The 21,586-nt window shown below is 44.4% G+C and overlaps 1 protein-coding gene and 1 long non-coding RNA gene across 3 annotated transcripts in view; one reads left to right on the top strand and one right to left on the bottom strand.

Moving 5' to 3' along the window:
- Window positions 1-21,586, top strand: part of PPM1D (protein phosphatase, Mg2+/Mn2+ dependent 1D) — a 64,729-nt gene that overhangs the window by 9,944 nt on the left and 33,199 nt on the right. The window contains exon 2 of the mRNA XM_033921877.1: window positions 3,509-3,737. Coding sequence (XP_033777768.1) covers window positions 3,509-3,737 — 229 coding nt within the window. The remainder of the gene's footprint in view (window positions 1-3,508; window positions 3,738-21,586) is intronic.
- The window catches only part of LOC117349023, a 46,979-nt gene continuing 37,555 nt past the window's right edge, over window positions 12,163-21,586 (bottom strand). For both annotated transcript variants that reach the window (XR_004537088.1, XR_004537089.1), the window contains 2 exons: window positions 13,206-13,314; window positions 12,163-12,339 (listed from right to left, as the gene is read on the bottom strand). This is a non-coding gene — a long non-coding RNA (uncharacterized LOC117349023). The remainder of the gene's footprint in view (window positions 12,340-13,205; window positions 13,315-21,586) is intronic.

Here is a 21,586-nt window from a genome sequence, read left to right as displayed (position 1 = left end):
CAGAATAATAGATATATATTTTATGAACCTGATCAGTTGAAATTTTTTCTTGAGGGTAAGGCAGCTGGTTAAGCTCCAATCCCCTTCATGCCTTTTCTATTAACCAGGATGATAATTTAATTTAATCCAACTGTTTGATCTCCTAATTTAATTTGAATGAACATTTCTTGAAAAACCAACTTCCCTTGGAGGTGTAGGATTCTCTCTCCCTAGTTTGTGGATTATGAACTTAGTTAAATTTGTGGAATCTTTGATTTATAATTTATGTTATGTTTCTTCTTAAATGTTTATTTCTATTACATTGTTGTTTAACAATTTGTAAAATTATAAACAAATAAATAAAAAAAAAAGAAAGATTGTCAAGTGATATGTTTAATTGTATTGTTTTGATGTTTGTACACTTGATGTAAGATTGAAAATGAATAAAGATTTAAAAAAAAAATAAAAATACTTCAATTCTGGCTCAGGCCTTCAGAATTTGAGTCTGCATAATTAGTGACTGCTTGCAGCATGACACTGTTGCAGTTCATGCCTTTTTGAAAGCTTTAAGCCTTTTGAAAGGATTTATGAATCAAAAAAGCACACTACTTTAGTGATGGATCTGCAGCACAATACAAAAATTATTTTAAAAAATTTTGTTAATCTCTGCTGCCATTACAAAGACTTTGGAATTTCTGCTGAATGGAATTTTCTTGGCACTAGCCATGGAAAATTACCAAGTGATGGTATTGGGGGAAATGTAAAACGACTTGAACATGACACCTTGCAGTGGCCTCTGGAAAATCAGATCTTGACTCCAAATGATTTGTTTAGCTTTTGTAAAGAAAATATTACTGGGGTCAAATTTGTATTCATTGCAAAGGAAGACACTGAAAAATTAAGACCCTATTCACTAAACCAGGTTTGAGAATGGCCATACAGTGGCTGGAAGTCTGGAAAATCAGCAGTTAAGCCAATTGATGAAATCAAAATTTGTGTTCGCAGAGTACAGTAGAATCTCAGCTTTCTGGCACCCACAGGGATTGGTGGATGCCGGATAACTGTTTTCCCGTTTGATTGAGAGTGCTGTGTTAGAACACAGATCTTAATCCTCCCTCTCTCCTGCCAACATGGCAGTGTCCTGAGCCACAAAGCCCTCCTCTCTCCCTCCTTCAAGCCCCAAAATGGCAGAAGCAAGCAGCAGTCCTTAGCTGCGAACTCCCTCGCTCCCTTCCTCTGTTCCTTCCTTCATTACCTGAAGCACAGCTGGTCAGCAGGAGGCAGCCTCATACAGGCTGTTCTTGGCCAGCCCTGGCAGGGTCTTTCCTCTCACGTGTCGAGGCCTGGGGGTGGTGGCTTCTGAAGAAATTTGTAGTGCAGCAATGTGGTCATCGCTCCATTCATTTATCAAGCAGTACCGATTGGATGTGGTGGCCAGGGTTTGTTTGGACTTTAGCAGGGCTGTCATTTAGGGGGCCTTGTTTCCCCTTGCCTAGTATGTCTCCTTCCATATGTCCCACTTGTGCAGAACAGTGAAGCTGACTAAAGGAAAGAAAATTTTCAGGTAAGACATAATTTCTCCCTTCCTTAACATCAGCTCCACTGTTCTGGAGCCCACCTTTGGAAGATTTGTGTCTGACTCTTTGGGTATGCTCTGCAATTTCCCTTGCAGTGTTTTAAAAAAAAGGAGTCAAATCAAGAGTGTTGACAAAGTTCAGCAATGCATGTTTCCTCTACTTCCATCTGTTGGTAGGAGGGAATAATTTTGCACTACCCCCCTTCACTGAAATATTTTTAACTGCAGCAATTCTATTTTATTGTCTGATCTGCAGCAGAGCTTGGAGAGCAAGTGAGGAGTGGTTTGTAACTCTTATGTGCTTAAATTGCTGACACATGTAGTGCCATGCTTTTTGAATTAAATAATTTTTATTTTATAATTTGTATATACAAAAAATTATTGATAAATGGAGAGGCTGTACCAAAAGTTCAGCACCATGCAAATCTGATCTGGAATAGACATCAAACCTGGCAGTTAATTGTCTTTGGCTCACTTGGTTGCCCTCTTTACTGTTAATCACTGACCTACTGTCTTTGATCATTTCCTTCCTTGTTCTTCCTATTGGCATCTCTATCTGTTCCAAGCATGTTTGAATTATGCCAGTTGATGAACTGCTGACACTTAGTAGGCAATTCACATTTTTTAAATGTTTCTTAGTAAAGCAGCATGTCCTTATTTCATTAGTGCTTCTCATTACAGCATATTGTGAATCATCCTTTTGGTGCTAGTTCTTTTGGAAAAAATCAGAACTTTGTACTTTAATTGGAGCTGTCTAGCTGTATTTTTATTTATTTATTTATTTAGATTTTTATCCCGTCCTCCCAGTAGCTCAGAACGGTTTACAAGTAAACATTCACAATGGATTGAATGGGACATACAAGATTATACAGTAGATTTAAATACTTGGACATACGAGACTGTGCAGCAGTTTAGATATAGGGACTATACAGCACATTAAGAACAGTAAGTTAAATATAAGTAGTTTAGTTTAGATACAAGTTATTTGAGAATAGGCTGAGAGTGGACTATACAGAAATTTAGGCAGAAGATTAGAATGGAGAAAGAAGGTTAGAGGTGGGATTTAAGGGGGTTGGGTGTAGACTGAGGGTGACCTTTAGTTGAAGAGGAGGGTCTTTACCATTTTCCGGAATGTCATTAGTGAGTTCTGTAGTCTGAGTTGAGGGGGGGAGTTGGTTCCATAGTTGAGAATGAAGTGGCTGTAGGAGCGTTTGTGGGCAGTTTCTGAGAGGAGGGACCTTCCGGGGGGAATGCATAGGCGTATCTCCGTTTCTGAGCGGAGGGTGCGGGTGGGGATGTAGATGAGTAGCTTGGATTTTATGTAGGAGGGGGTGGTGGCATAAATTATTTTGTGTGCTATTGCCAGGGCCTTGAATGCACAGCGTTGGCTAATTGGGAGCCAGTGTTCAGCGCGGAGTGCTGGGGAGATGGGATCATGGTAGTTGAGGCTGTGTAGGAGGTGGATAGCTGCATTTTGGACCCGTTGGAGGTGCTTGAGATCTTTTTTGGTTATTCCATTAAATAGGGAGTTGCAGTAATCTATTCTGGAGAGGACATATGCGTAGAGGAGTTGGGCTAGGTCAGGTTTGGAGATGTAGGGTTTGATCCTTCTCAGTTGGCGGAGGTAGTAGAAGGAGGGTGAGACTACTTGGGATATGTGGGTGGATAGGGATAGGTGTCCGTCTAAGGTTTCTTTTGTTTTTATATCGCTACTTTCTCATCTTTCTACATTATATTAAATTGTGCCCTTTTAAGGCAACCATTACTTGTAAGAGAGTAACAATACTTTTTGCATTATTCAATCTTGCAGAGCATCCAATTTCCCATTTTTAGGAGACAGTATCTGTGTTCATTAAAAAAGAAGGGGTCTGCTTGATTCTTCACTTTTGCTTTTGTAGATATTCTCTTAAGTTCATCTTGATTAATATTTTGTATTCTTTTTAAATATTGTAGCAGAATGGCCGAGGACCATGACTGGGCTTCCTAGTACCTCAGGAACCACAGCCAGTGTGGTAATAATCCGTGGGAGTAAGATGTATGTTGCACATGTCGGAGATTCCGGAGTGATAGTGGGAGTTCAGGACAACCCAAGAGATGACTTTGTCAGAGCTGTGGAAGTCACACAAGACCATAAGCCAGAACTTCCCAAGGAAAGGGAGCGGATTGAGGGGCTTGGTGGCAGGTACCCTTTTGCATCTGACTTTGTATTTTGTTTTGTTCAGTCTTGAATGGCTCAAACCTGAATTTTTTGTTGAAACTTACATTTTTGCTTTGTGTTTCTCAGAGCTTGTGTTGGATAGATAGATTACACGGTATCTGTGTGATTTATTTAGTAGATTTTAGTAGAGAAACTTCATGCAATTCTCTGGAAGTGTATGTGTGTGATTGTTATTATTATTTTTTTTTTGAGGGGGGGAGGATGTGAATTTAATCCACAGCTCACTGTGGTAGTGCTGACCGATTCACGATTCGAATCGGTTCACCGATTCACTTCTGGTGAATCGATTTTAATCGATTTTAAAACAACAAAAAAAAGGCCTCCCGATTCAGTAACTCACACTCCCCCCTTGCCACACCTGCTTTAGAGGACGAGGGGGGAGGGTCAGTCGGGAAATGCTGGTGTCCGGCTTTCCCTCTGGCCTCCCGCTGGTGTCTGGCTTCCCCCCTGGCCTCCTGCGCACCATTTACCTACTAGCAGCAGTCTGCAGAGAAGATTGCTGGGGCTAGCGATCTCTGTAAGCTGCAATCTCTGCAAGCTGCTATAGGTCTTTGGAGCTGTTTCCCCTGTCGCAGTCCCGCCCCCTCCTCTGACATCAGAGGCAGGATCGTGGCAGAGGAAACAGTTCTCTTGCAGAGATCGCTAGCCCCAGTGATCTTCTCTGCAGGCTGCTGCTAGTAGGTAAATGGTGCGCGGGTGTGCAGTCCTTCGGGGGGGAGGGTGTTCAGGTCTTCAGGGTGGACAGGCAGGCCTTCAGGGATGGGGTGCAGGCCTTCGGGAGGGGGGGGTGGTACAGGCCTTCAGGGGGGACAGGCAGACCTTCAGGGGTGAGATGCAGGGCTTCAGGGGAGGTGCAGGCCTTTAGGGGTGGGATGCGGGGTTCAGGGGGAGGTGCAGGCCTTCTGGGGGGCAGATCTTCAGGGGAGGGGGCCCTGGTGTAGAAGTACACGGAGGGAGGGAGGGAAGGGAAGGTTCAAAGAGACGTGCATATGCTGGACTTTGGGGGGAAAGAAATAATGGGTCTAAAAACAGGAGAGGGAGAGAGATGGTGGACAATGGGATTTAGGGAGGGAAAGAACAGAAAGGGAGAGAAGTTGGACACAAGGCATGGTATGGAGGGGGGATAGAGATACTGGATAGGAGGTTAGTTGGGAAAAGAGAGGGAGATATAGTGGACCCTGGGGTAGTGGGAAGGAGGGAGAGATGCTGGATGAAAGGATAGTTGAGAAAAGGTGGATCTGTGGAAGGAGACGAAAAAAAGGAAAGATGCCAGAACTCCAGGGGAGGGAAGGGAAACGGAAGAGGAGGACAGAGATAGAAGATGGATGGTTAGCAAGAAGAAAGAAGGAGACCCTGGCAAGCAAGTTATCAGAAGACAACCAGAGCCGGGGACCAACAAGATTTGAATAATGACCAGACAACAAAAGGTAGAAAAAATAATTGTATTTTCTGTTTTGTGATTACAATATGTCAGATTTGAAATGTGTATCCTGCCAGAGCTGGTGTTAGACCACAAACGTGAGCTAGGATTTAACAGAGAGAGGAAAAGTCTTTTTTGTTTGTTTATTTTGTTTACACCACAGCAAACAGCACCAGTGTGGTTAGGAGAAGGCAGAGGCTATAAAATAAATCCACTTGGATATTTGGGAAAAAAAAACAAAACACCACCACCCAATTGGGCAGGAAAATCGAATTGAAAAATCGATTCAATAGGCTTAATCGAATCAAAATTTTGTTTTCCTGAATTGGGAAGCACTAGTTAGAGGTGCTGCTGGACCAGGAGAGCAAGGGTGCTGCTGGACCGGGGGAGCAAGGAAGAGGGACAGGGGAGCAGGGAAGAGGGGCAGGGGAGTACAGAAGAGGTGCTGCTGGACAGGGGGAGCAGGGAAGAGGGACCGGGGGAGCAGGGAAGAGGTGCTGTTAGACCGGGGGAGCAGGGAAGAGGGACAGGGGGAGCACGGAAGAGGTGCTGCTGCACAGAGAAGTAGGTTGGGGGAGGGAAATGCTGCTGCTGCTGCTGCACAGGAAAGTGGAGGGGGAGGGTATGCTTCTTCTGCTACTGCACAGGGAAGTGGAGTGGGGAGGGAAATGCTGCTGGTGAGAAAAGGGGGCTGGGGCTGAAAGGGAAAATATGGGAGAAGGGGGCGGGGGGGGTGTAAAAATGGGTTTGTAGCTAGAGCTGGGGCTGAAAATAGAGGACATGTGAGGGAAGGAGGCTTTACTAGCACCCGCTAATGTAACACTAGTAATAAATAAAACATTACAAAATATAAAACACTCCCCATCATACAAAAACATCAGTGTCCATATTTCATATTGCAGAATAAATAGCTTTAAAAAAAAAAAAAAATCTTTATTGGATAGTATTTTAACAGTTCTTAAACGAGCATAAATCCCTCTGCTGTCTAATGTAAACTGGAGTTTATTCCATTCAGTAGGACCCAAACGTGAGAATACGCTAGCTCTTATTGCCTCTAAGTGTAACTGCTTCCTTGTTGGCACAATTAAATCACAATATTCAGCAGAGTGTAACATATGAGGAGGTACATAAGGGAGGACACGTTCCATCAATTGTTCTGGTGCTTGCTGATGCATACTCAAATAAACTAATACCAATAATTTATATATCACTCTGTATTCCATCTTCAGCCAATAAAGCCTAACATAATAAGAGGAAACAAGATCTTATTTTGTTATCCCAAACAAAGCATGGATAATCAAATTTTGGATGACTTGCAGAGCTTGCATGGCAGAGGCCCTTTCTATCAGCTATACTGTATAGTCCTTGACCTTGGAACAATGACCATTTTGATGCTGCACCACCATAATGTGAGAGGGAGATGTCCATATGGCTGCTGGGGATGGGGTCCCAGGGAAAAGAGAATGGGGACTTGTATACCACCTTTGTTGTCGCTTTGGCATTTCAAAACTTTTTTTTTTTTTTAAATCTTTATTCATTTTCAAATCTTACAAGTGTATAATAATCAGAAATATTTTTAACAAATCACTTGACAATCTTACTTATAATCCTTAAAATATATAAATATAAAAGAATCCCTTCCCACCCACCCATTTATTAATAATAAAACAATTAGCAAAACTTAAATTCAAAGTGGCGGACACTGGAGGATTAAGTTACTTGCCCAGGGTCACAAGGAGCAAACTGGCATCAGGATTTGATCTTAACCTCTGGGTGCAGAGCCAGCAGCTCAACCAGTGAGCCACAGCCCTTCCTCTCATAGGGCCCCTAGGGTCAGAAATGGTCCAGCTGATGGTGCACTGTGGCTATGATTTATGGAGGAGGGTCTTTGTCTTAGAAGGGGCTCTCTTTCCTTGAGGTCAGAAGATTGGCCAGGTTAGACTACTGGCTGAGCATCCCAGGTGGGAGATAGGGCCCAGTCCTTGCAGTCCTTCATCTCTGCCTCTGCCACTTTGATTTGAAGAGTCTGCCTTGGAAAGAGTGGTCTTGACTCTGAAGGGAGAAGAAGGATCTTCCTTTGAGACTCTTTGGATGAAATAATTAAAAAAAACAAGTCACCTGTCTTATAGATTTTGCCTCTCCCCAAGCTATAGGAGATCTCGGATGGCAACCCCAACTTGGAAAGCTTATTCAAGCCCTCAAAGGCATTTCCCTTTCATGGGCCCTCTCCTTGATGGTATTTTGAAGGGGACATGGATTTTAGGGAAAAGCCAGAGAAAGAGTTGAAGGTGCTAAATAAAAGTTGTTCTAGTGCAATAGGTGTGTCATTCTGGACAAGCAGGTAATTTCCCTGTAGCCACATCTTGCAGAAGGAATCCACTTCAGATTTTTTCTGAATCCCTTTTACATCACAGAGGGCTCTGCTGTCTCCTTTAGTTTTTCCTTGTGCATGCGAGCCTCAAAGAGTGTTTCTGTTCTGCTCTTCTTATTTCTTTATTTTAGTCAGTTTTTTTCAGGTATTTTCTTCAGTTTTTGGTGCTAATAGCTCCCCTGTTTGAGGGTTAGCTCTGCTTGCATGGAGAAGAAGCAGACTGGTCTGCAGCTGAAAGGCCAATCTCTTGTTCATTGCTGGGGTCAACCAGTGTTCGACCCTATTACAATAGCAGAAAACAAGAAAGCGGGAAGGTTCTTCATCAAAGATCCGAGCCCAGAAGTGCAGATCTGGATGCTTTGGTCCAGCTGTGGCCGCAGAATGTACTGTTATATATATTTCCTCCATGGCCCATGATAGGCTGAATCCTCAAAAGGATCACAAGCCATTGGGAAAAGGTCAATCTGGTGGCTCCAGATTAGCTACACAGACCGTGCGGATCTGGTGCGTCTTCATATGGGTCCCAGGCTACAGGTGCAACCGGACCTTCTTTCTCATGGTCCAGTGGTCATAGAAGATCTGGATCGCTTTGCTCTTACAGCATGGCTATTGAACGCAAAGCGCTAGCGTGCATGGAATACTCAGAAGTGGACTTTGGCACCCTCCTTAAATCTAATAAGCCAACAACGGCCTCGGGCTATGCCGAAGCTTGGGAGACTTTCCAACTTTGGTGCACCCAGGAAGATGTAGAATCATTTTCTGCACTGGTCTCTGTGGTATTGACTTTCCTCCAAACCAGCCTTGATAAGGGGCTCTCTTGTTTCACAGCTCAAGACCACAGAGTTATGCTCTCATCTGGACATAGCCAGATTCCCGAAGGGTGTGCTGTGTATCAGGCCTCCGGTAAAGCCTCCTTTTCCATTGTGGGATTTTCACGCAGTCTTGTGGGGCCTGAGCCTGAAGGATGTGTCATTAATGAAACTGACGCTCAAAACATTTTTTTTGTGGAGGTGACCTCGGCGAGATGGGTCTTGGAGCTCCAGGCTTTTTCTTGCAGAGAACCTTTGCTTAAATTATTGGAAACTGGAGTCTCTTTGCACACTGTTCCTTCTTTCCTGCCAAAGGTGGTTTTGGCGTTCCATGTCAATCAGGAATTAGATTGCCAGCATTCTAGTCCACAGGTTCCAGGAAATGGGACAGGATTCTGAAAAAATTGGATGGGAGAAGAGTGCTTCTCTGATATCTAGAGACTACCGAGTTTCGGCTATCTGACCATCTTTTTGTTCTGACAAATCTAGCTAGGCGAGGTAGGCCACATACGCCAGCTTCCAGGGCCACAATTTCCAGGTGGATCCACAAGGCAATCTTGTCAGCATATTGTGTGTGGGAAACAGTCTCCTCTTCTGGTAAAGGTGCATTTGACTATAAGTGTGGCTTTGTCATGGGCCGAAGCTAGGGCAGTCTCCCCCAAGGAGATTTTGTAGGACAGCAACTTGGTCCACTCTGCATACATTTGCCAAGTTTTAGAGTGGATGTGGTGGCAAGATAAGATGCTGCCTTTGGGTCTTCAGTGTTAAGAGCCGTCCCAGTCATACTGTCCTAGATTTTTGGGGCTGCTTTTATACACCCCACTTGTCCAGAATGATACACCTATTGCACTAGAAAAAGAGAGGTTCTTACCTTGCTAATATATTTTTTAGTAGATAGATTTGTCATTCTGGACCCCCACCCTGTCATTTATTTCCTGTGCCTGCTTGCCTACTGTCTCACTCAGAATGTTCTTCTCTAAGCCTGTAATTTGGATGCCAGTCAGACATTAGGGGTATGAAGAGTAGTCTCATACTGGCATACTTTGGGGTATTGTTGGTGCTCCATTAATGCTTCTGTTAGCATGTTTACTTCTCTGTTTTGATTGTGATGGTTCATATATTATAATTAGAGTAGAACAGTCTTTCTTGTTAGTTGAGGAAGTTTCTCCATATTCCTACATCACATGTTTTACAAAAGGGTGCTTGCCTGCTTTGTAACTAAGTGTAGTGGGCAGCAGAGCCCTCTGTGAAGTAGGAGGGATTCAGAAAAAATCCAGAGTGAATTCCTTCTGCAAGACTCTTGGCTACAGGGAAATTACCTGATTGTACAGAATGACACACCTATTACTAGAAAATATATTATCAAGATAAGAACCAAGAAGATAGCCATCTCCATAGAACTTTTATGACAGGAAGGTGGAACAGCCCTCAAGTAGGGTTTCTTTCCCATGGCAGTGGAAGCTATGGCCTGCATTACAATAGTTACATGGGCTGAGCACTTTTGTTGTGGCTCTAGCAGTTGCCAGAGTCCTTTTAGAGGCGGTGCATCTGGTAACTTTAGTTGTGGTTGCTTGTAGGTGCTTATGGCCCAGGCACTAGGCAGTGGATACGTCTTCTAAGGCACACATTAATAAGCTGACCTAACAAACTTGCCTTCTTATTGGAGAAAACCTGAAGAAGATTAATGATTTGGGTTAAGTTAAAACCCAGTGCTTAGACCAGGGGTGCCCAAAAAGTTAATCGCGATCTACCAGTAGAGCACGAAGGCAGCGCGAGTTGATTGCGGAGCCCATCCCGGACTCTGTGATAGACTCGCATTGCCTTCACATTCTACCTGCTTCTCCATGGACAACATTTGCTTTTCCGATGCAGTAAACAGAAGTGCCGTGGGTGGGTGGGTAGGAATTCTTTTATGCTTTGATGATTATAAGTAAGAATGTCAAGTGATTTGTAAAATTTATTTTTGATTGAATATTATACACTTGTTGTAAGATATGAAAACGAATAAAGATTTTTTTTAAAAAAATAGAAGCGCCGTTCTGACTAGCTCCCCTCCCCCCCTCTAACGTCAAATATGACATCGGAGAGGAAGTTGTGGCCCAGCTAATCGCTGCCTGGCTGGCCCAGAACTTCCTCTCCGACGTTGGAATTAACATCGGGTGGAAGACTGGTCGGCCCGACACTTCTGTTTACCGCGTCAGGAAGCAGGGGCAGCTCACAACTCAGTGGCAGGCAGCTTGGGGGCCTGTTCCCCGATGGCAGCGGCGGTGGCTTGGGGGAGGGCAGGGAGAAAGAAAGACAAAGAAAGGGGGCAGGCAGGGAGACAGAAAGAAGGGAAACAAAGAAAGAAAGGAAACAGAAAGAAAGAAAGAAAGGGGGCATGGAGAGAGAAAGACAGAAAGAAAGGAGGGAAAGGAAACAGAAAGAAAGAAAGGGGGCATGGAGACAAAGAAAGAAAGGGGGACAGGGAGACAAAGAAAGAAGGGAAACAGAAAAAGAAAGAAAGGGGGGACAGGGAGACAAAGAAAGAAGGGAAACAAATAAAGGGGGACAGGGCGACAGAAAAAGAAGGGAAACAGAAAGAAAGGGGACAGGGAGACAAAGAAAGAAGGGAAACAGAAAGAAAGGGAGACAAAGAAAGGGGGACGGAGATAGGGAGACAGAAAGAAGGGAAACAGAAAGAAAGGGGCATGAAGAGAGAAAGACAGAAAGAAAGAAGGGAAACAGAAAAAGAAAGAAGGGAGACAGAAAGAAAGAAGGGAAGCAGAAAGAAAGGGGGGGACAGGGAGACAAAGAAAGAAGGGAAACAAAGGGGAGACAAAAAAGGGGGCATGGAGAGAGACAGACAGAAAGAAAGGGGGCATTGAGAGAGAAAGAAGGGAAACAGAAAGAAAGGGGGACAGGGAGACAGAAAGAAAGAAGGGAAACAAAGAAAGAAAGGGGAGACAGAAAGGGGGCATGGAGAGAGAAAGAAGGGGTCAGAGAGAAAGAATGACAGGGGAGGGGGGCAGGGAGAGAGGAAGAAAAAGTTTGGGGAGGAAATGAGGTCTGGAGGAGAGGAAGCATACAGGAGGCTGAAAGAAGGGAAGAAATATTGGATGCACATTCAGAAGAAGAAAGTGCAACCAGAAACTCATGAAATCACCAGACAACAAAGGTAGGAAAAATGATTTTATTTTCAATTTAGTGATCAAAATGTGTCAGTTTTGAGAATTTATATGTGCTGTCTATATTTTGAACTATGGCCCCCTTTTACTAAACCGCAATAGCGGTTTTTAGCGCAGGGAGCTTACGAGCATTGAGAGCAGCGCTAAAAACCGCTATCATGGTTTAGTAAAAAGGGAGGGGTTATATTTGTCTATTTTTGTATAGTTGTTACTCAGGTGACATTGCATAAAGTCATCTGCCTTGACCTCTTGGAAAAAAAACTTGGAATATAAATGATAATTAACATTTTCTCTGCGTACAGTGTGCTTTGTATTTTTTTAAATTTTATTGTTGGTAGATCATTTTGACTTGGTCATTTTAAAACTAGCTCGCAAGGCCAAAAAGTTTAGGCACCCCTGGCTCAGACCATCCATTAGCCCCCCTCGTTAACATCTGATGGCAGACTTCACAAGGGATTGGAAGCGGCACTGGTTTGTAAGGCAGGCTGCCAGTTCCTCCAGGTCCTGAGACCAAAGGGGAGCTCTTTCAATGGGCAGGAGGGGAAAGACCCTAGACCCTACCCCCTACTCATTTTTCTTCTACAGTGCTCCCAAAGACTCCCAGTGATGGTCACAAAGTTTCTTAGTTTTTATAAATTATTTGTTTATTTGTTACCATTTGGAAAATCATAGTAAGTAATACACTTGTTTAAGCAACACAAAATATATAATATAGAAGCAAATAGAATAAGTAACAAAAAAAACAATGTCTTCTTAGACCACAATAAATGCAAAGAGCGGGAGGGTCAGCACAGAGGACCTAAGAAAACAAAAAGTAACAATCACAAGAAAATGGCTTTAGCGAGAAACTCCTTCTCTAATATATAATAATACCCATTTAATCCCTGACAATCTTTTTCAAGTCTAGAAAGCTCCTGAGGTGTTCTTGAACAAAGAAAGTATATTTTGTCCCCAAATATTTTATGAGGCATTTGTAGGGATAAGCCAGCTGAAAAATGGTTCCCAAATATGTCACTTCTTGCCTCATTGAACTGCAAGGTAATGGCGGAATAGAAATCTCTAATGTAATGTAATGTAATTATTAGAAATAATTTCCTTCTTTCTTGTGTCTCTTTATTTACGTCCGGATAGATCCAGATACGCTGTCCCATGAAAGGAGTCTGAGCTTTATGAAAGTTCAGCTTTAAAAGAGCGTTAAGGTCTTGCTGAAAAATAAATGAAGCAAGTATGGGCTCTCTCAATTATCGTGTTAGATGTTTCCAATATCTCAGAAAGATTTCCAAAATCTAATGGTTGATCCAATACTTCCTGAGTAGTTCCTGGTATTTCGCTCCCTATCTACTTTTTAGGACCAGGTAAATAATAAATTTTGTTTAAAGGAGGAATGGCCTCTGGAGTAAATCCCAGTATTTGCACAAGTTAATTCCTAAACATTTCAACAGAAGAAATCTCAGGTGACTGTGTGAAATTTAACAGCCTCAAGTTTAGACGCCTATTGTAGTTCTCTAGCTGCTCTATTTTCTTAAGAGTTAACAGTTTATCCTTAATTAGACTTTCATTAACCACTTTAAGAGCAGTAATCTCTTGATTCACAGCCAAAAATCTTGAATCATTTTCCATCTTAGTAACATCTACGGTTTTTGTAAGAGAGTCTTCCTTTTTTACCAGCATTGATGTTTCCTTCGCTGTTTTCTGGACAGTTCCTTCCATCCTTTGGACAATTTCCACACATCAAGCAGGGTTACTTCTGCGGGGGTCGGGCAGATATCTTCCACTAGAGAATGACACGGGGAAAAAATTTATCACCGTTCTTGCCCCGTGAGCTCATCCCCGTCCCTGCTCTGTCCCCGTAAGCTCAGTTCCTGCCCCGTACCCGCGAGCTCAGTTCCCATCCCCGCCCTTCAAACTGTCAGATTCTGTCCACACAAACCTCAAATAGTTATGATTTTATACTGAACTTATTTTATTAAAGTATAAAAAGAGACAATATTCTGTACAATTGTCATTTTATAAACACAAATAATACAGAGCAAGGATCAACAAAACCCCTGTCTCCCCTCCCTTTCACAAATATCTCCTCCACTATTGTGAAACAAACCAAATTACTACAGAATGCTACATAGAAAAATCAAGCTAACAGAATACTTCAGTCACACATGGCAGGAATAGTGTTAGGGGAGTGCAACTAGGACAACTGTCCCCTGGTCAGAGAGAGCCCTAAGCCAGCTGGAAGCTAAAGAAGTACAACCTGGGCTTAATACCAGCTCTAGCAGGATACATATTTCAAATCTGAAATATTCTAATCACAAAATATAAAATAAATTTTTTTCTACCTTTTGTTGTCTGGTAATTTTATTCTTCAAATCATATTGGTCTCAGGCTTTGATTTTTGGGTTCCTTCTGTCTTCATCGTGGCATGGCTGACTCCTGAAGGTAAAATAGGTGCAAGAGGAGCTGGGGAGGAGATGTCAAGTCTGACACAGGCGCAGTTTTTTTACCACAGGAGCAAAACTTTTCACCACTCCCACGGGGCGGTAAAAGGTCTTCTCTCCATTCCTGCGGGGCAGTGAAAGGTCTTGTCCCCCATTCCCGTGGGGCAGTGAAAGGTCTTGTCCCCATTCCTGCGGTAAACCAGTTGCAAATTTCTCCATTCCTGTGAATTTACTGCGGTGACGGTTTACCACGGTAAACGGTCCGCTTATCATTCTCTATCTTCCACCCCAAGTTGGCTTTCAATTCCCGCAGCTCCTTCCTACGTCCCACTCCCCTCTTTAGGAAGGACTCCCAAAACCACCTTGTTATCGGGGTTGCTCCGAGATGCAGATGGGTCAGCTGCGGGGCACGGAGGAACTACCGGGTCTGGAGGCGAGAGTGAGACTTACAGCTCATGGGTGATGCCTAAGTCCCGCGACACCAATTCCAGCAAGCCTCATGTGCCAGCAATGAGAGGAGTTCTGATGGCAAAATCCAAGATGGTCTTCCGCAAACGTGTAGAAGTTTCGAACGGTGAGGGTCCTGACCAAACTGAGCCTTTCCGCTTGGTATGGGGCATATTGTCCACAAGGAAAAATAGGGCAGCGCACCAGTCACACCGCCATCTTGCAACCCCCCCCCCCCCCCCCCCCAACGAGGAAAAAAATGTCACACAGTCTCTTTGAAGTGTGGGAAGGCAGCAGGCTCATTCCCTAGCAACAGCAGCAGATGAATCCAGAGACCAATGGGATAGCCCACATCTACCAGCAGGCGGAGATAGAGAAACTGATTAACAGGTGGTCCTATTGGCTGGCACTCCTCCTGTTTATCCAGTATTCTCTATCTCCCAGCAGGAAAAGGTCGCTATTCAACTAGCTCCTGAATTCTGGCTTGTGACTGGAACTTTATTTTCTCCTGTTGAGGTTTCTCTTCAGTGAGACTGCCATTCTGTTTCTCTTCAGTGAGCTGGCAATGCTATTTCTCCTGTTGAGATTTTCTCTTCAGTGAGACAGGGGTGTCCGGCTGAACGGTGCCGGCTTTAGGGGTTACACCTGGGCCCCCCCAGGTCCCTGCCTCACCCTCCCTCCATTGCTAGAGGTTCTGACTGGGTCTCAATTTTTTTCTTCTTTCCCTTTTCTGTAAAAAAAAAAAAAAAAAGAGACCACAGTTGCTGCATTCTGCTATTACTGCTGATCAACCAGCTTTAACTGGCTTCAACCGGCCTTAACAACAAGCTTGTGAGTATGTCTGGTTTTTTACTGTCGGTTGAAGTTCAGGTTCTGTTTGGGAGTCTTAGTAATGTAGGTTCGGTCAACGTATGTTTAAGGAATGGATATTTTATTGAGGCTAAGTTTTATGACTAGAAATCCTTGGAGGGAGCCGGGACTTCCCGCCCTTTGCATGCACGCGCTTGGTTTCCTTGTTGGTTACAGCGCGGCAGTAGCGGTGCGATTTCATGCTCGTACTTGTTCTCATTGTTGGGTTTCAGTGCAGCAGTAGTCCTGTTTATTCTGAGGCTCTCTTTCATCGGTGTTTGTCACGGCCATGTGCAGCTGATTGTGCAGGTGCTGGTTTATAGCAGCACGCATGAGATGGGACATATTTTTTCCGGCGCTGTGGGCCGTTCTTCTGGTTATTCCCTGAGTCTGATTTTCTTTCTATGCAAGCTGCGCCAGGGTAAATTTTATGGGGCTTGAATCCGACTATGTTTCTAGGAGCGTTGATGCAGCGGCCACGTGTCAGTGAGAATCGGGAGTGCGCTTGGGTCTCCGGCGATGGCGGGAGAGCTGCAGCGTTCCGGTAGTTTGTTTCCAGCTGACTTTGGTCAGGGTATGCCGGGGCTACTCTCCTTTCCGGTTCAGACAAGTTGTATGTGTTTCACCAGCTTTGGGACAAGCTTGGGCAGATTTATATGTCTATGTCTGTGTTCCTGCTGTACTCCCTTGAAGTAAGCTGCTTGTTTAATTGGACTCTGGGCACTCAAGGGGTTTACCAGAGAGACTCTGACCTGTACTAGGTCACCCAGTCTCGGTTTGTCTCTGGACTGGGGCGACATACGGCAACTCACGGCACGGTGAGATCAGCAGTAAGATAGTGCCCTGTACTTCACACATGTATCTCATTGTCTCTCTTGGGGTCCCTGCAGATTGAGCCTTTGTCTGTTGGTAACTGTCCTTATTTGGGCCTCTGTGCTGAGCTGCATGTGTCTAGTAGTGGCATAGGATATATATGCCTAAAGGTAGTACAAACAGTTTCCAAGTTCGGGCTGTCTCTATGGGCATAATGACACTGCGCATATTCCTACGGCCAGGACTCTTTCTCTATTTCTGAGGGGGCCTGGACTTCAGATTTCCATGCTTATCACGTTGGTTTCTCCTGTTGCCATTTTCTCATGGCACATGCTAGACGGGCCCCCCGACCAGACAGGAAGGGCTGTACAGCTCCGTTTAACCAGGAGCCAGTTACCTATTCTATCAAACTCTCGGAGGATCACGCGCTATGTGGCTGTTAGCCTTATCCCTGAAGCTCTCATTAGCGATGTGAGCTTTGTCTGATACCTGTAAGGATGCTGTTGTTTTCCGCGGGGCGGTAGATGCAGCATCTTGATTGAGTCTAGTACGTATTCACTTTTAAGGACATACGTATTTTGCTCATGTTGCATGGGGTTAGTACTGTTTTCATGGTTCCAGTATATTCCTCTTTACATTGTGAAACTTGATTTTTCCTAGGAGAATCTTCTTGCAGATCTTCTTGCCATTTCCTGACCTTCTGCACTTCATTCTGAGGGGATCTTGACTTCTTCCAATGACTCTTCAGGCTTTCTCATGAGAGAGAAGACGCTATGATGTTAGGTCAGGGGGCTGTGAAGATTTTTCAGGATGCTTGCATCTTTGCATCCTCCTCAGGTTTCCAGTTCGTTCTTGGAGTCTCTATGTTTTGTGTTTCCCTTTTCAGTGTTACTGGTCCTCAGGACAGTTCTTGTAGTTCTTCGGGAACTAAGGGACGTTGTTCCACTTACTGCATGGTGCCCGAGATGGGGGCATTGGGCAGGCTGGATCCCATTCTGCTGAATTAGTTTCTCGGGGTTACACATTTCTGCAGACAACCTGGGAGTATATTTACATTTTCTCTACGGACTCCGAATCGGCACTTGGTTTGCCTGCCTCTCTTGGAGCAGCGCTTTCGGTTTTGGCACATGCCATTTCGCCTACCCAAGGCTTCACGAACGTTTTAGGTGATGTGGGCGGTGGTACCGTTTTGGCGCTACCAGGCGATTCATCTAATTTCTTTTTGACTGCCTGCTTGATTCAGACGACTTCCAGTCGGGCCATTTGACTGACATGAAAAGGATGGTATCTTTTCCTCAGTTCTTTACACGTGTATCTTCGAATTTGCACAGCGCTCTTTTCTCCTGTACTATTTATAGGTATATCGGGGTGATGTTTTTATTCATATAGGAGAGACGTGTTTCTTTCCGGAGACTTGGGCGTGGGGTCTCGGTCTCAGATTGGTATTCTTCTTCGCTTACCATGACCAAGAGTATGGGATTCTGTACAGTTTCTGGGATCCATATTGCTGACTCCACTGGGAACTTCGGCTTGCTTTTCCCTTCTTACGCTACAGCAGTCGCTTTTGTTCCAGTGGTTCCCGGTATCTCAGGGCTCCAATTTTTTGGTATGCTCCTCCTGCATTGCTCTATATGATTTGGTGGTTCAGCGCGATTTCTTTTTTCAAGGCATGCCTCGGTCTTTGCTGGACTAGCTCATGACCACCGACCATCCCGGGCTGTCGGGTTGAGGGGCTCGGTGGCTTCTATCCTCAGCTCCAGGAGTCTGGTCTTCAGAGGCAACTCAGTATTTGTTCATTCTTCTACTCTTGAGCAGGGTCAGGCTACCTTTCTGGAGCTTCAGCTCATTCTTCTGGATTGCCGCTGAGGGTCCTTTTGGTCAGTATTAGGTTGGGGGTATTTCTCTACAGCTTGGGCAGTAGGTGTTGTACTCAGTTGGCAGGTGAAGTTGTTCTGCTTCAATGGGTGGACTCTCATCTTCGTCTTCTGTTGGCAGATCCTTTTATGGATCAGGATAGGAGTTTGGATAGACTTTCTCTCCGTGGAATCTGAGCATGGCCCATTTCTTGTATGTTACAGTGTACAGCACTGTGTACGCTCTGGAAAGTGTGCATGTTAGTAATAGTGTAATCTTCTGCATCATGGATATTGAGATTTGTGGCTCAGGTGTTCTAGCTCTTGTTATGGACGTGAGATCTCATGACCTCATGGCCTTTTCTCTCAATTCTAAGCTTCCTAGCTTCTTCGGCGGGCCCAGGGAGTGGGAGTTAGAGGGGGTAGCTGCGTGGCTCCTTTATCGCCTCTGCCTTCTCTTTGTCAGTGTTTTCCGCTGACTGATGATGGCTTGGATTTGCCATTTCGAGCTCACTTTCCGGGCACAGTATTTGTAGAATCTCTGGATTGGCGGCGCCATTCTTACTATGCGGATTTGATGAGTCTTTCGACAGCCGGACTAAGAAGTTTCCTGGTATCTCCGGCTTTGCTCGCCTAGGGTCCGATCAACATGGATATTTGTACTACTTTAGTATTACGACCTAGTTTTTTGAAAAATCATGGCTGACGTGTAAGGGTTATGCGAAGCAGGTTGTTTCTTCTCTTATCCAAGTGCTACGGACGTCTTCTCCTGTGGCTTCTGCTTCCTTTTGTAGGTTTTTCCTTTCTTGGGTGCTTCTTAACGTTTGAACCACTCCAGAGTTCCTTTTTGGCACAAGTGTATTGCTGAGGGCTTAGTGTTCAATTCCCTTCAGCTTCTAGTGCCATTCTTGGCTTGTTACAAGGGCTAGGTATATTGCTCTTCGCTTACTTCTCAGCTTCATGTAGTTCAGTTCCTAAACAGAGTGCGGTATATTCATGCGCCTCTTAGAAAGCCCGGTTTGGAGTACAATCTTCATGTACTTCTTCTCAGTTTACCGAAGGCTTCATTTCATCCTTGTCTTTTGGGACTCTAAAGGGCTGTGCCGTTGAACATGGGGTTTCTTGTGGCCATGGCTTCAGCTCTGCAGTTTTCTATGTTGCAGGCCTTGTTCAGCGGGGATTCCTATTTCTGATTTCCGAAATATGGGGTATCAGTTTGGATGGTACCACTATTTCTTTCTAGGGGGGGTGTCATCCTTTCTTTTATGTCATGCTCGCTTTTCCTTCCTTCTTCCTGGGAGGGGAAATTGGGAGCAGTGCTTTTATTCACTGCATTTTTTGGTACGTACGTAGCGTTCTCCGCGAGCTCGGTTTCTAACGACTTTTAGTTGTTTATATCTCCTTTTTGTATTCTTCAAGGGATGCCTCAAATGTATGGCGGCGTCCGAAGCCTCCATCGCTCGATGGGTCCAGGAGGACATTCTTTATGCTTGCTTGCTGGCAGGGAAGTGGTTGGCGAAAGAACTTCATGACCATTCTGCCGGAGCGATGGCTACTTCTTGGGCTCGGCCCAGAGGTTTTTTCCTTGGAGGAGATTTGTCTCGTGGCTAATTGGTCTTCCGAGAGTGCTTTCTCTCCGCATTTCTGCTTGGATGTGGGGGCGCATGCGGTAGGGGCGTTTTGTGCTTCGGTTGTTGCGGAAGCGACATTTGCTTCCCACCCAGATTGAGGATTGCTTTGCTACATCCCATTGGTCTCTGGATTCATATGCTGCTGTTGCTAGGGAAGGAAAAATTATGTTCTTACCTGTTAATTTTCTTTCCCTTAGACGCAGCAGATGAATCCAGAGCCCCATCCTTTCTGGATATTGTCTCTCGGTTTTTTCTTTTGCAACTTTCGCAGTTTGTTATTATGGCAGGTTGTTTTCTGTATTATTGCATTTTGAGATTTGTTATGGGAAAGAAGTTTTTTACATGCTAAGCCTATTGATGGTTACGGATGCTTGGGCAAGGAGCTATACTGGATAAACAGGAGGAGTGCCAGCCAATAGGACCACCTGTTAATCAGTTTCTCTATCTCCGCCTGCTGGTAGATGTGGGCTATCCCATTGGTCTCTGGATTCATCTGCTGAGTCTAAGGGAAAGAAAATTAACAGGTAAGAACATAATTTTTCCTTCTTTCACCTCAAGTGGGCACTCTTCACCTCAGATCAGTGAACTACAGAGTTATTTTACTGAATCTATATCTTGGAGTTTGCTGCTCCAATTTCCTATGCCTTTAAGGTAACCCTATGCAGGTGTCTCTGTAAATATCAAGCAGTCAGGGCTAGACTCCTCTGTCCGCTCAACTCAGGGGCAGTGGAAGTGGGCTGAGGCCATTATTCCATCTATTTTGTAGTCTCTAAGAAATACTTTTTTTTTTTTTTTACTCAATTTTGGATCTAAAGAGAAATAATACTGCCCTCCATGTGCCACATTTCTGGATAGAAACCTTGATCTCTGTGATCTCGGTCAGACCAAGAGAATTCCTTTTCTCTCTATAGCCATAGAGACCTACAAGAGGACTGTTCTAGCACGCTCCTAAAAACACACCTAGCCAGTCAGGTTTTCAAGATACTCATGAGTATGCAGAAGAAGTTTGCATGTTTTGCTTTAAGCTGATATCGGGATTGTCTCCAGCTTACCTTTTTCCTCATTTTGTGTTGCATAGACCATCAAGAGAAACTAGAAACTTCTACTTATTTGCTTATCCAAAAATTAATGGGTGTAGATATAAGACCTTCTTAGATAGGACCCTAGCATTTCAAGCTGGTAGGCAACAATCTTGGTTAGGTAAATGTATTCAGCAAGCTATGCTATCCATATTGCTGTTTTCAGAAATTATGTTGAATCAATTTTTATTTTCAAACAACAGAAATCAAACCAACAGGCACCAACAAGAAGGAATAGTATATAAAAATCAGATACAAAATATCAGATCCAACAGTCCCCACCCCGACCATCGCCACCCCAACCCCCCCAATCCAGAATCAAGAAATAACTGTAGTGCAGTAGGCTTGGACTCTGATAACCCACTGCCAAAGACTAAGAGTGAACTCCAACACTGAAGAAGAGAGAAAGAGAGAGAAAAAAAAAATAAACAAACAATTTATTAACCTGGCGCCCCACCGAAAAGGAAAGAGAGCCCAGGCCTCGGAAAGAGTTACAAGGAATTCAGAATGTCACTTTGAGCCCGTGGCGATAGAGAAAAGAGATAAGAATCCCAAATCCGAAGAAACTGTCGCTTTCTTCGCAAGTTATAAGACGCATCCTTCCGTTCCAGCAGCAGCAGAGCATGCAAACGATTCCTCCAAGCCCAAAAGGATGGCAAAATATCTCCAATCCAGACAGACAGAATCACCTTCTTCCTCAGGACACCCACCCGTCGCATAAACTGACGCTGACCCGGATCAGACAAACAGAAGGCTTCATACTTATCCAGCAAGAGACCAGCCGCAGAAAAGGGAAGCGTACTGCCCAGAACACCCGCCACATAAGATAAAACCTGCCTCCAAAAGCGTTTGATTTTCACACAGGACCAAAAAGCATGGATAAACGAATGAGGCTGCAGGAGACACTTAGGCACAAAGGGGAATCCGTATAACCCGAGTAAT

Source organism: Geotrypetes seraphini, chromosome 15 (genome assembly GCF_902459505.1).
Source record: "Geotrypetes seraphini chromosome 15, aGeoSer1.1, whole genome shotgun sequence".
Classification (NCBI taxonomy): Eukaryota; Metazoa; Chordata; class Amphibia; order Gymnophiona; family Dermophiidae; genus Geotrypetes; species Geotrypetes seraphini.
Note: the sequence above shows the minus strand (reverse complement) of the source record. Positions and strands in the feature narration are given on the sequence as shown.